The 15618-nt window shown below is 37.5% G+C and overlaps 1 protein-coding gene across 1 annotated transcript in view; it reads right to left on the bottom strand.

Annotated features, from left to right (window-relative positions):
- Window positions 1-15618, bottom strand: part of LOC140136939 (BTB/POZ domain-containing protein 8-like) — a 37672-nt gene that overhangs the window by 6188 nt on the left and 15866 nt on the right. The window contains exons 5-10 of the mRNA XM_072158590.1: window positions 15082-15171; window positions 13477-13557; window positions 11190-11286; window positions 10631-10719; window positions 8920-9022; window positions 6744-6926 (exon numbers count right to left, since the gene is read on the bottom strand). Of these exons, the coding sequence (XP_072014691.1) occupies window positions 6744-6926; window positions 8920-9022; window positions 10631-10719; window positions 11190-11286; window positions 13477-13557; window positions 15082-15171 (643 nt within the window). The remainder of the gene's footprint in view (window positions 1-6743; window positions 6927-8919; window positions 9023-10630; window positions 10720-11189; window positions 11287-13476; window positions 13558-15081; window positions 15172-15618) is intronic.

Raw genomic sequence — 15618 nt, forward strand, 5'->3', positions numbered from 1 at the left:
ATATGAAGTTCATTAGACCTTGTGTTTCAACTAATGGTTTGACCATACGACGGGGGTTTACCTAGATTTGATGAGTGCCCACTGCCCATCATTTTCACCTAACTCCCTGTCCAAAATTTGACCTGGAAAACACAAACCAAACCTCTTGGGTGCAGTCACTTCAAATAGCTTGATTTATTAGCCTGAACTTATTTTTAGTATTTAGCATGAATTAGGGTTATTGAACTAGTTCATTCTATCTGAGGACAGTGACGTCATACAGTACTTTGAATGAAATCAGTACACTTTTTCCGTTAGCTTACACTGGTGGCAGCAGTTACATTGTCTGCAATTAATTCCATGAGGTCCACCATGTTGTCAAGTTACATAATTGTTAACTTTATAGCAATACACTGAATTTTATGAAGCTCCTTGTGTAGACTCCTGTAGCAGCAAGTTTCTGCTTCACATGCACTGCTAACCCTGCCTTATTACATAAAGTATGCACTGCACTGTCCACACACTTTAGATTTGCGCTGGTATAGGAGCTGCAAAGGGTCTGTATTTAATATTTGCCAAAGACATTAATTTTGCCTGTCCCAGGAGCAAATTGCCCATCCCAGGCTGGACAGGTGGCTGTATGGCTAATTTGTTATGTTGAAAGGAACGAATATCGATATGTTAAGGATTATGAATGATAATAGGAAATTGACCTCCAAGGTATCAAAGGTTTGATAATTATTCAACTTGAATAAGTTCAACGGTCATCAAAATAGATATCTATGGTAAGAAATGATGGTTACCTTTAATTTGGTTGAATAACTATGAATAGGTAGAAATGAATTCATAGCAAGATGGTTGAACCACTCACTCAGCCTATTTCTATTCATTGGGGTTTTTATGGGCTGCATAAAAGCATATTTCATTATCAGTCTGATTCCATGGACACTAGATTTGACAGAATCAATTAAAACTTGTAATATACAATTTCTGTCAAAGTTGACTTATGTTATTCTTTGCCAAAAAATACAAAATATTTCCAGCTATTTTAAGCTGAAATAATGAGGTAAAATAAAAGAAAAGCCAGTTACTATCTTGGCTGCTTAAATATGGTGTTATGTGTTATATCTACCATATTTGCACAGATTGTGATACACAATTTTGTTATTGGTCGTCTTGTTTTAGCCTGATCGATTTTTAGAAAGGGAAGATGAAAAATCATCTATTTTTATAAACTTTTGAGCAAAATTTTGTGTTATTTTGTAAAGTGAAGAGATTAAAGTGACGGTTGTGAATGAGGTTAATAACTTTGCATCGGTAATATGTCGGGCATTGTGAAAAATCTAAACATTTTGCTTTGGACCTCAGAATATTCCTCGGTTCCAAAGGCAAAATGTTTAGATTTTTCAAAATGCCCTCCAAATAACCGATGCGCAGTTGTTAACCTCTAAGCAAATATACACAAGAATATACAAACAAGCAAAACACACCAGGAATACCAAGCAGGACTAAAAGAACCCAATACATTGTTACGAGTCGTACTTGACTCAAGGCCAAAATCACCTTTTACCCGAACTCACACGAATGCACAACACAAATACACTGTTTGATTTTAGCTAACAAAATCTAAGTCTTTAATTGAAAGCACGTTATGATTGGTATAATATATGACAACAAATGCACATACACAATAATCAAATATAATCACTCTTTATCTATTTAGTACTTAGCCAGCATTCTTCTTCTTGGTGATCATAAAGTTCTTGCAATGTTCTGGACGACTGATGTAATATCCTTATTCACTTGTCCTGCGAAAATCAGCGAAGTCCAGTGTACACTTGAGTTTATAAATATCCTTGCATATGAAATCCTCACACAAAAATGGTGTTACTTTCTCCAAATGTTATCTCCTTGCGCTGCTTTCTCTAAACTTAACTCCTTGCGCTGCTTTCAGAATCTTTTCAGATTTTCAGAATCTTGCTTCCTATACATTTGTACCTCTCCACACAATTTAAAACGTCAAAAAAAATAGCATATTGGATCCATTTGTGATCAAGAGAGAACACAAACGTACTGTATGAGACTATTCATTCATGAACTCGATTTTGTTATTTTGCTGTCAAACCGGGAGAATTTGATTTTCTACGGACGCGGAAAGAGATGTTTAATTTCATGATTCTAGGCTTGAAAATCAATGTTGTGGTGTACTAAATGCATGTTTCAGCTGCTAAGAAATGAAGAAATTAATGTGGTTTGTTGAAATATCCGTGGAAAGTACAAAAAACTAGTAAAAACCGGTGCTAAACCACGTAAAAGCTGCAGAATTCGGCAATCTCACACAAATATCTGCCAAATATCACTTTTTGAACTAATTTAAGACTCTGCAAGGTGTGAATGATGTTAGCATAGACACAGTAGGATTTTAGATAAGCTTATGAAATTGGCATATCCACCAAACTGCACTGTCACGACTGTTGCCTTGGTACTTGCATTGCTGCAGAGTGAGTGCAGGCTTGCAGCTTAAAGCTGATTTTATCAGTTTATTGCCAATTAAATATCATTATAAACACTTTATTACTTCATCTTCTCAACCCTCATAATTCAATTATATCATTTTAGCAACTTACGAACGACTCGGGAACGAGTAACGTAACTTCATGAGACAGGGATTTTTCCAAATTTTTTCCGCTACTGTTGGTTGGCGATCTCTGGGAAGTGCAGATTAGTAAATTATTTTAGTGAAATGTATTTTACAGTGCTTACGAAGCACTACGAATCGTCAAAAATGTTGGTGAAATGGATCCCCATTGATGTAAACGTTACAGAAACTTATGGAATCCGGAAGTAGGGCCAAAAAAGTCCGGAAACAGGCCGCAAAAAAAAAAATTCAATTTTTCAAAAAAAAAAAAATTTCAATTTTTTTGTTTTGCTCTAGGCATGTAAGATCAGTTGATTTTGACCCCCCCCCCAAAAAAAAATCACAAAAAAAAAAAATTGAATTTTGTCTTTTTGAAAAAGATTCTGAAAACATAATCTATACTATTAAAGAGGAACTTGCCGATAATCGATACTTTGAAGAGGAACTGATCGATTCATCGGTATCATCTCGGAGATTATAGATAAATTATAAATTAATAAATAGATAAATAAATAAGTTCTAGCATTTCCAGATGAATGGTAAATGCATAGATAGATAGATAAATTAATAAATACAAATAATTATTTGGATTTATTCGGTAGATCAACCAATGGTGGCCCGCTTATTTACGGTCCGTTGCTGCGTTGCTATACGCGGATTACGCACAGGTCGTGGCAACTTCCCGACGCGCTAATGGTAACAAAACTTCCAGTTTCATCTAAGACATCTCTTAGACGGAACTAACAAATTAATGGCTGAGACAAAGGTGGTTTTAAGTTACGTATTTTGAAAATAAATGGTCCAAGTGATCTAATAATTTTGAAAATGATATTAGTTTATCCGTTCGTGGTGACTTTCGACGGAGAGTGGGCATTATGCGGCATGGTAACCGCAACGGCTATAATAATAAATCAACTGCATTCGTTTATGCAAATTATGACTTTCGGAAACTTCTTTTGTGATGACTTTCCAAGATTTTAAATTCAAGGTAGGCCTAGGCATATATACGGTATTGGAAAGTAATTTGAGTTTATTCGTTTGTCATGTTGTGATGAATTTCGATGGGGAGTGTGGGACATTATTAGCAGATTATAGCGTGGTATAAAACCGCAACCGCTAAATATCCGTGGCGTAGTTCTTTTTGACATTAGGGGAGGGATGAAAACATTTCTTGAAGTAGGCATATTAATAGTGAATCCGGCATCTTTTGGCAACATTAACAATGGCGTAGATTTCTCTTGACATGGCAGGGGGGATGGGTCCGTTTAAATCAATTTCTTGCAATAGGCCTACAGTGAAGCCAGCATCTTGGCGACAGAATAAATTATGGCAAGCTAATTAGGCCTACCGGTGAATTATATTGTGCAAAAGTGGAACAAATTCGCACGAAGGCCGCAAAAATTGGCACTTTTTAGCTTGGCCAAAAATGAGGTTAATTTTGTCAGAAACCCACATCTATTATACATGTGTGAACTTGGGGTGATTATACGGACCATTGACCTTATCAAAACATTGGGGGGGTTATACCCACCCCAACACCGAAATTTACGCTATGTAACTCAACCTTCTTGAAACCCAATGCATGTTGCTATAGGCCTACTTGATGAAACAGAAACACATATAAAAAAAGAACGAACGAAAGAAATAAAGGAACCCACATACATGCGTCAACATGGAGGTGATTCAGTAGATCATGCCCCTTATCGAAATATTGAGGAATTTATTACTCATCCCGGGATTTATGCCTATGTAAAGAAAAAGAAGGAAGGAAGGAAAAAGGAAGGAAAGAGGGAAGGAAAGAGGGAAAGAAAAAAAGAAAGAAAGAAAGAAAGAAAGAAAGAAAGAAAGAAAGAAAGAAAGAAAGAAAGAAAGAAAGAAAGAAAGAAAGAAAAAGAAACAACGGGAAAGCAAGAAAGAGAAAGGGAGAGAGAAACGAAAACAAAGAAGAAATAGACAGACAGAAAGAAAGAAAGAAAGAAAGAAAGAAGAGAGAGAGAGAGAGAGAGAGAGAGAAAGAAAGTGAACAAGCAAGAAACAGAAAGAGAAATGGAACGCAGGAAAGAGAGAAACTGAAAGAAAAAAGGGAAAGACAAAGAAAAAATAAGTAAAAAGGGGAAGGAAAGAGGGAAAGAAAGAAAGAAAGAAAGAAAGAAAGAATGAAAGAAAGAAAGAAAGAAAGAAAGAAAGAAAGAAAGAAAGAAAGAAAGAAAGAAAGAAAGAAAGAAAGAAAGAAAGAAAGAAAGAAAGAAAGAAAGAAAGAAAGAAAGAAAGAAAAAAAGAAAGAAAGAAAGAAAGAAAGAAAGAAAGAAAGAAAGAAAGAAAGAAAGCAAGAAAGAAAGTGAGGGAAAGCAAGAAAGAAAGAACGGGAAAGCAAGAAAGAAAGAACGGGAAAGCAAGAAAGAAAGAACGGGAAAGCAAGAAAGAAAGAACGGGAAAGCAAGAAAGAAAGGGAGGGAAAGCAAGAGAGAAAGGGAGGGAAAGCAAGCAAGAAAGAACGGGAAAGCAAGCAAGAAAGAACGGGAAAGCAAGAAAGAAAGAACGGGAAAGCAAGAAAGAAAGAACGGGAAAGCAAGAAAGAAAGAACGGGAAAGTAAGAAAGAATGAACGTCGTTTGCAAAGTAGAGGCAACAAATGGTAGGCCTACCACATCACTAACAGCGTAATAATTGAGCTGTTAAAAGCGATACCAATTGACATGATTACCATTTCCATCGTTTATACTAACCGATATAAGTTTGAGTTTTAAAATATTGGACTCGACTACGTCTCGTCCAATATTTTAAAACTCATAGCTCGACCAATAAATTTGTGCATTGGGTTCAAACCATCCAATTTTATATCAAACTTGGTGCTATTTCCACCTTTCACACAATATCTTCAGGAAGCAGGACTGCGATGCAGTTGTCCCCACTTATTTTGACAGTTGCGTTGAATCAAAACACCAGACTTCAGCAAGTCGACAGAAGAATATATATTCCTTGCGTGGGAGAAGTACGTTCTTTGGCGTATTCTAGATCTTCTCCGACAACACTGGCAAATAGTAGTACTTTGACTACATAAAATATTTCTGGTTTGCAATTTCCTTTCTTTGAAGGAATTGGACTGTAAGCATATTAGCTAGCTAGCCCAGATCAACACTATCAACTGTGACAATAATTGTGTTTACATTTTCTTATATATCAAGCAATGGGAAATCCCAAGTATTAATAGCCAAATGTGATCTTGGGAATTCCCAAGCCTTAATTATAACATTAACCTTTCACATGACATCATTTCCTGAGGGGAATCCCGTGACATCATCTTCACTTTACAATCTCAGGGGGTTTCCAAATATTCCAAATTAGATATGATTCAACTTGTTTTGCTCAATTTGAGAGGGGAATCCCCCAAAATGTCATCACTCATGTAATTTTGTAAACAAAGATAAATCATCAAATTAAATTACTGAGGGCACATCACAACATTGATTCAAAAGTGCTCTATTGTCCTACAAACACGACAAATTAGGCTGATTCCTATATGTGACATGATCTGGTCCATGGAGGCCAAAGGAGGCATTTTTGAAAATTGAGGTACTATAATCATTACCTTATATACAAACATTATACTATCATATACTGAAAACACCAAAGGTCTAGCACACTTGGTTCTAAAGTTATGAAGGTTTGTGATGCCTATTTTCTTATGTATTTTATTGTTTTTTGACCTCATATTTTTGCCTTTATTTCAATTTCAAATTTGCCGCCTTTGGCCCTCATGGACCAGATACTATAAATATGACAAAAAATAAGGTTTTAACAAAATTAACCAAATTTCTTTTAAAAAAATGGTACATTATGGCTATGGATATTCCATTTAAAATCTGCCCTACCCCTGGAAAATTTAAGAAATGTCTCCAACAGAGGGAGTATATTTTACAAATGGAATTGGCTGCATGGGCTATTTATTTTGAAACCCATACTCCCCCCTGTACATGGCTTTACCACAACTGAAGTATATTGCAAATGGAAGTTATATCCAACTGTCTATTCTACTTGAAATCCATTCTCCCTCTATGGAAGACTAGCTAAAACTTCCACTTGGGGAGTGTAGATTTCCAATAGAAAAGCCAATTCTCTGCACTTACCACAAGTAACATTTCAAAGTTTTGGTGTTGCACAATTAATAGGAAGTGTATGGCTATATACTGTATACAAGCATCTAGTAGCCACTGAGCTTCCTTATGCACTGGTACTGACCACTTCACTCTTGGTAAACTCTGCACCAACTTGTCAACTTGTATCGTCATGGTTACTGCTGTCTCATGTGACTGAAACAAAAACATGAATAGCATTACAAATGGTTTTTGTATCTGCCATGATGTATGGGTGTCCCCACAGATCTCTTTACAAAAAGCATGGAGAGCTATAATCAGAGCCAGATATAAAGACAATCAACTCCCCATGATTGGTTGATAGCATGTAAAGGGATTCATCTGCCGGTACCTTCATCAGAGAAAAGGAATCGCAGAAAATGGCAAAAATACAAGGTAAAAGCAACTTTTCTAGGCATTGTTGACATGGTGCCTTCAGGAAAGAAGACCTACCATTTGTTTGAGAAAGTTTGTATGTTTGATGGTGCAAAATTAAACATATGGCACGCTGTTTTACCGCTGCGTTCAAAAATTTCAATGATCAGGTCAAATCATAAACAATTTGTGTCTGAGATTGATTGACAGAAGATGTTAGATGCAAACTAAGTCTTTTTAATTTAGTCTCAGATTATAACATGACATTAGTAGGCAGCAACCTGTATTCACCTACTTTTAACATGACATTAAAGCCATAATGTACGATCTTATAATATGAAATTGGGAAAATTTTTTCAAACCTGATTTTTTTGCATATTTGTAATGTTTACACATGTGCCAACTTGCACCTAAATGTCTTTGTAGGTCAACAGAGCAAAGTTCGACATATTATCATAATTTAAAAATTATGATGATATGTCCTCCCATAGAACTGCATGTTAAATGGCCAAAATAACCAGTGCGATTTCTTTCACTTTACCTTGTTATTTCTACCTAAAATGGACAGCAACCCTTCCCATCAGTAATTATTTATATTATTTCAACATTTTGAATAAAGAATAACAAAATCAAAATTTTAACATGACATTTAGCAGACAGCAGCCTGTATTGACCTACTTCTAACAAGTTATTTTTTGCAACACTGTACAGGGTTCATTTTAATTTATCTTTTAATTTATTATAATCATTTACATGGCCTTCTAAGAAGCACAGAGCACTGCTATTTATGGTGAATATCAGAAGCAGATCACTTTCTCCAAGCGGCAGCCTTTCAAAGAATGTCTGTACTTAGACTGTGAATATCAGGGACAGATTGGAACAGTCAGGGGCAAACACCCTACTCTTTTCAAACTGACTGTGATATACCTATATAGGTATGACTCTCTATACATGGGACCATGGCTTAACATCCCCTCTGAAAGACAGAGAACTCTCATGATTCGGAAAAACAGTGGCATGATCGACGGGAAAGTGACCGCTTATGGGTTCGAATTTCAACCAGCCTAATCATGAAGCTCCCGTGGCCAAGTGGTTAAGGCATAGGTCTCGTAAACCTGAGGTCCTGGGTTCGATTCCCAGGCGGGATCACTTTTTCTCCCTGTCTCCTTTATTATTTGCGACGGCGAACCTGGTGAAAATTAATGTTTATCTCATGATTCATTGATCCAATTCTAAATGAACAATGGGGAGAGTGGACATGTGAATTTAATCTACAGATGTTGGCAAATTATATCCAAACGTTTTTTCCACATCAATACCTCAATTACCACAGCCAGGAATTGAACCCTGGCCCTCATGTACCAAAGGTTGTACACTAACCATTAGGTCACACTCTCCCACTTGTACATCTCTAAGCATGATGGATTTTGTGATTTTTCTTGAAATTAAATTGCTTGTATGCTGCATGTGACTCTTTGTATTAAAAAAAAATGGATGACACATTCCACAATTTTCATAAAAGTTTGTGCAGTTGATCAAATTTTAAAAGAATTATGTCCTTGGCCTTACACCAGTGTGACGCTGCGAGTCAATTAATTCCAAGTAATTTGATGTTTTTATTTGTGTGCTTGTTTTTAGAATTTGAGGGATTGGATGAAAATTTAAACATTACAAAGAGCAAATGTTTGCCTGACAATTGTGACTGATAATTGTGACTGACAATTGTGACTATGGGCCCCTTATGTGATTAATCTGCCATAAGAATATGATCACAATGGAATTGAAGCGGACTTACCAATTCAGTTACAGCAAATTCACTGCATTGATGGATCACCTCTGCTGGCATACCAGCAAAGTTCCGTTGACTCCAAGCTCTATCAAGATACTTCAGTACCCACCTATGTTGCCGTAAAAAGTATGAATAAGGATAAGCAAATATAATACAAATGTGTGGCCTCATACATATGTTTGAGCCCACATCAATTTTACCTTAAGGGGTGGTGCAATAATTATGTGTACCCCCAGTCTGGTAAATTATAGCAGGGGCAAAGATTTTTTGGCAGGCCAACAGGGGGGGGAAGTTTTTGGCAGGTCGAAGGGGGGGTCAAGCGATTTTGACAGGTCAAAAGGGGGGACAAGCAATTTTGGGCACAGATATTTTGGGCACCATTTCTATATTACGCCCTAAAAAGGTGTAGGAAAACGTTAGGAACACGTTCAAAATGCAAAATTTCCTGCACGCTGCGCTCGCATTATATGATAAGACAATTTAAGGTTTTAAATTTGGGTTCCCCAAAATCTTGCATGTGTAAAGGGGGGGCAAATATTTTTTGGGGGGTGCAAAGGATTTTTGGCACATCAAAAGGGGGGCAAAGATTTTTTGGCATGGTCAGGGGGGCAAGCAATTTTTGGCAGACCATTTTGAGAATTCACCACCCGGGGGTACACATAATTATTGCACAGCCCCTACTTACAATGTGACATGATCTGATTGTTAAATGTTGAAGTGTGTGACCTTTAACACTGCTATTACATCAAAGTTCCTATAGCGTAGTTATGGCCCAAATTTAGTTGCAATTGGATTTGAACTGTTCACAAGAGTCCAGTTTTTCATTTTCAGCCTATTTACAAATGACCTCAAATGACCTTTGACCTCAGTATGTGATCTTGGATACCACCAACACATGAAGGTACCCATAATGCTGCAATATTAAACTCTTCATATGAGACCAAATTTTAACCAAAAGCCTTGCATAATTGTTGACGGACACACACACATCCACCCAGATGACCAAAAAACTATTTAAAACATAAGAGAATGTTTTGAAATATTTTAACTTATATAAAACCTGCAACTACAACAACATACATTACCTAACTGCTGAATTATAGACCTCTATCATTTTGTATGCATAATGGCTTACTCTAGCTAAACAACCACTACATGGTTGAAACATAACACGCCTTCCCACACAACCACATGGCTCTACACACTCACATATTACTTGACAACTGATTCATAGATCCATGTCATTGGGCTATGCCACTTGAAATCCATACACCCCTATGAAAGACATGGCCTTAATCTTCCATACAGGGAGTGCAGATTTTAAATAGAGTCACATATTTAGGTAACCCCTTTTGAAATCTACACCCACCGTGTAGGAGATTTAAGGTCATGTTTTCCATAGGGGATGTATACACAAATCCGACTTGACACATTCCTACACCTCACTGGCCGCCAAAGCTGGGGCCTTCCATCCATTTTAAGCGACGACAGTATCACAGGCATGCAGCGTTTACCGCTCCCATGACGTGGCACAAGTGCTACACGCTCCGATGCACTTGCGATAGTGGGTGTCTTGGATCGGAATCCAAACGAACTAAGCTAGTTTGGCGTGGATGGCCCCTGTCGTATTCATCTATATGGATTTCAACTGCAATAGTCCCATTACATTATTTATACAACTGATAAGGTATCACCACTACAACCCCCTCACACATACCTGACAGCTGATTCATAGAGCTCTGTCATTCTATATGAATATGATAATATAATGGCCTCTGGTACTCCAGCTAAACAAACATTACATGGCTGTAATAGAACAACATACTTAGTATTAATGATGTATACTGGCAGATAAATGCCCATGACTAACATGTACTGACTGCCTTGTAACTGTTATTTCAGTAGGGGAGTGCCATGCTCCGTGCCAAACTTTGTGAACTGACAAGTGATTTCTCTGCAAAAATGGGAGATTCTGAAATCTTAACTGAAATGTCAACATGTTTTTGGGTCTAGTGAACTGGGCCAATTTATAGGCATTAGAGCTATGAAAAATCCATTTTTAAAAACAATTTTGGCTAATAAGAGCTAAATATTTGTAATAATATAATAATGGAAAGAAAAGTGCAAATGTTCATCATGATGTCACATACATAAATATCAATCTCTTAATTTGCATATAGCTGCCATTCCTCCAGCTAGCTTGTCCACGTGATTGGTCCTTTACTATTTATGTCTATGATAACCTACCAAACACAGTCTTCTCTAACTTTGCTTACCTTATGAAAGAAATGGCAATTATCTTTTCGTAAATGGAAAGCAGCTGCCTCCTTCAACCCTTCTAAGCAATACATGTCAGCCAAGTACACAACTTCTCTGGAATCACACAGAAATACAACAATTAAGAGTTTTCTTGCTTTGTAAGTGTTGATGGCTATCCCCAGTGACAACTGGTTGTGTATGTTAGCATATAATAACCGCATTATCTGCATTCCACAGCTTCACTCACCCAAGAATGAAATCACAGTATGAAAGTGTACATACTTTTATCACACCAGCTTGTTAATTGGGCTATCTGCTTGTTCTCTTTTGACAAGAAGCAGTCTTCAGTGAATGGTTCTTTTCAGATCCACCAAACCTTTTACATTAGCAGATAGGCCAGGTCTGCTTGTCCTCTGTTGACAAGGGGCAGTCTTCAGTGAACGGCTCTTTTCAGAGCCATCAGTAGGCAAGGGGCGGTCTGCGGTCTACATGTTTCATTCTTAAGTACTTTGTCCTGAAGAAGTCAGAGCTACTACTGATGAAAGCTCCCAAACTTGTCCAAGGGCGATCAACACTACAAAGCTTACTAGTTGTTACTTATTGTCCCTCAAAAGCAGTCATGAGTCAACAGTACAATTTTGTCAAACTAAATACACACTGACCTCAAAATTCATTTTATTACCATACAAATTTGCCTAATTTCATGTAAGGGTAAGAGTTCAAGCATGTATTTTACAGACCGGAGTGCCCATCTCTCTTTCAAAGCGATTTTGTGCCAGATTCCTTCGTGGATGATGTTGTTGTGGGTTTGTGGGGGGTCCTCTCACACAACAAGTCTGTTTACCTTGCCGGCATAAACCGGTACACATTTATACACCTGGGTGGAGAGAGACAATATTGGCTAAGAGCCTTGTCTAAGGACACAACATGATAGCACTGCAGTGGTTCAAACCTGCAATCCTCCAATTTTGAGTCGGAGCCTTTACCACTAGGCCACCATGCCCATAATACAAACATAATTAAGGGTCTGTGCCCTTACTTGCTGGTGGGATTTTTACAGGGCACTTTTAGTTTGTGCCTGAGCTGATCATGTCAAGAGAACCCAAATCTTTTCTGTATTTTGCTTGTAACAATTGCGATATAGGCCTATATTATTTTAGGTTGAAAATTTGCTACCAAACCAATTTGATCATATTTCAGGTGAATCCACCCGCTTACTTTCATTATTATGTTTTGATGGATCCAAGTTGTGATAATATTGGATCCAAAACATAATAATGATAAAATTGATGCTTTACGCCCAATATTTATTGGTCTCGCTATGAGTTGTAAAATATTGGACTCGACTACGTCTCGGTCCAATATTTTAAAACTCATAGCTCGACAATTCAATAAATATGGGCTCAACCGATCCAATTTTATATCAGACACTGTCTACTTGCCATAATGATTTCATTTGGAACAGTCTACATTTCTATGTGTTATATCTTCACAACTAGCTACTGTAATGCTGTTGAAACAGATTCATCAGGATCGTTCATAGTTCAATACAGTAGAAAGGTTCTTTTCAGATCCAATTATGCTGGTACTTACTTGGATCTGAAAAAGAACCTTTTCTACTGTACTGTTTTCGTACTGCTGGTTTCGTACTTTCTGCCGCTTACCGCTGACTGGCGTGACGCTTCATCATGCCGCTTGCGACTTTTCTGAAAGCGGAGTAGCACGCCGCTAAGCGACAGCGGCATGACTCTGAAAGCCAATGTTGCCACTCTGCACCGCTCCAAAATCGTATTTTGTTCTCATACGTCAGAGCGGCACCGCTCGAAATTTACTTGAATTCAACTACTAAGCGATGCTGCCGCTTGGACAAAGCGGTGGAGTGATCGATATATCAGCTTGCCGCTGGTCACTGGTAGCATTTTTAGTGCGATTGCACAGTAGAGCAAAATCAACGTCAGAGCAGCAAAGTGGCAGGAAAGTATGAAACCAGCATAAACCACACACGTTGGGAATTAGGATGAACCATTCACAGATGTAATAAATTTGTGGGCAGAGTCAAATTTGCAAGACCATCGTAAGTGTTATTATGCTCTACTGCTCTTACGATAGTCTTGCACTCTGCCCACGTATTGTGAAATTGCAGAAGGAATACCAGGGCTTTGTTCCCTTGATCAAAATTTTTTATTTTGCTGTAAAAAATAAGCTTTTGTATCTGTGGCAACAGAAAAATGCCCACAAGACAACAGACTATACAATGCCTTTAGCATGGAAATCAAGTAAAGAATGACAAAGTTGGGACATTACCTGATGCTAACATCCTCTGGTAAATCCACACTAGCACCATAAATAAAGCACAGAGTTGCTAAAACTGCTGCATAACTGGCCCTGCAATGGCACCAAAGGCAAAAAGAACAACAATATTTCATATTGATGAATTTATGACTGTTCTCACAACAAAAATGTTCACTTACGTGAGCTTTCGGCTTGCGGTCGCTAAGCCTTTTTCAAACTGATGTTATTGATCTTGATGAGTGTCACATGACGAGTTGTTGTCAACAACATCATGTGACAGGATGTTCCGGTAGACAATATTTCATTTATATATACATCAAGCATTCTCCATTACATGTACGTATATATTAGATACATGTAAATCACTAGTCTCAACTAAATGCACCATTCTTCATAATATATAAAAGTGAGCGGAGCATCAGGTGGGGTCAAGGTTAGAAACCCTGACAGTGGTGCTACAGAGTTTTACCCCTTTGAATGATAATTTATACAGATTTTGTTCACACACCACACATCATTTTGGGACTTGGAATGGGCACAGGTGCCCTGCAGGTCATTATTTGCTGGTACAGTTCAGTGCTGAGGCGTTGATTTTTTTTGATTTGCAAAACTGTGGTTTCATACCATAACTTCTTTTACCATGTTTGTAATTTTTTCCATATGAATTTTGAAAATTAGTTTTTGAAGGAACTAGAAAAATAGAATAAGAAAAGGATGTGTGTGAAGCCTTATGTACATGATACACAGAATTCTTGGTATTCATAACTTGTTGCACCACCTATTGACAATGCAAAATCGGCCAAAAATCGCAATGCATCATGGGTATTTGTCTACATCCGAACCCGGAAGTGCCCGTGTTGCTGCAGGAATTGCACATAACCATTGGTAAACTGATCGAAATTGTCAAATTTTAGCAAGATATTTCCTCAATTTTAATTTCATTTTCAACCATGGTCAATACGTGTACGGCGGCCGAGTGTTATTCTCATACGAATAAGCTAACCATGGTCAATACGTGTACGGCGGCCGAGTGTTATTCTCATACGAATAAGCTAACCATGGTCAATACGTGTACGGCGGCCGAGTGTTATTCTCATATGAATAAGCTTAAAAAGAATTGCGTTCAAGCGTAGCTAATTGATTCTATTCATTGCCGTAACAATTGGAATTGGTAATCTGATAATTTGCTTCAGGCAAAATTGCCAGACTCAAATCTATTTTAAATGTATATATTATTTTTCAGTCAATGACTAGGCTGATAAAGATTGCAAGTATTTTGCATGGGATCACTGGGAGAAGCCGGTGAAACCAAGATGTACCACTGCAATCACATGTACTACAGCGATCGCACGGGGACCAACAGATGTCGACGGAAGTGGCCCTTTCAGGACTATATCGCTTGGTCGATAGATGGCGCAATTTATTTTGAATACCGAGAATCAACCACAAGATTAGAATCAGGGTTCCGTGTTTGGGTTAAGATTCTGGTTGGAGTGCACTATTCTAGAGTTGCACATACATATATTTGCATTGCCACTGAGTCCAACCTACTGTTGGAGTGCACTATTCCAGAGTTGCACAATACATATATTTGCATTGCCACTGAGTCCAACCTACCCTTCCAAATTGATTTCTGCTGAGTTGCTCTCTACCCAGCTCCCACCAAGCATGGCTGCAAAGTAATTGGACCGACTACACAGCATAAATCTGCAAAAAGTGGAAAAAACAAAGTTCTGTAAATCATGGAACTTTAGGAACAGTTGGGACAGCTATATTACCCATAATGCCCTGTCTCAATCACTTCCATTTGCATACCTTGCTTTACTCTCTATTCCAGAAAAATACAGCACTAATTTTTTGGGATAAAAAAGATATTATCCAATTTTGCTGAATGAAACAGAGCTAAATCCTAATCCTTTAGTTAGTCCTTACTAGGAATAAATGTCAAATTTTAATACTTGACCAATTTTTGGAAATAAGGGCCAAAAACATGCGTTTTTAGGGTGTTTTTTCGTATGCTTGACAATCAAGACTTGTTCTAAGACTAATTTCAGTTTATGCATTCTAATTTTTGGAAAAGACATGTTTCATTCTTATAACAAACCATTTAATTTAAGTAACACAAAAAAGTGAAAATTAGAGCAACATTTCGGC

This window comes from Amphiura filiformis, chromosome 17, assembly GCF_039555335.1.
Source record: "Amphiura filiformis chromosome 17, Afil_fr2py, whole genome shotgun sequence".
Lineage (NCBI taxonomy): Eukaryota > Metazoa > Echinodermata > Ophiuroidea > Amphilepidida > Amphiuridae > Amphiura > Amphiura filiformis.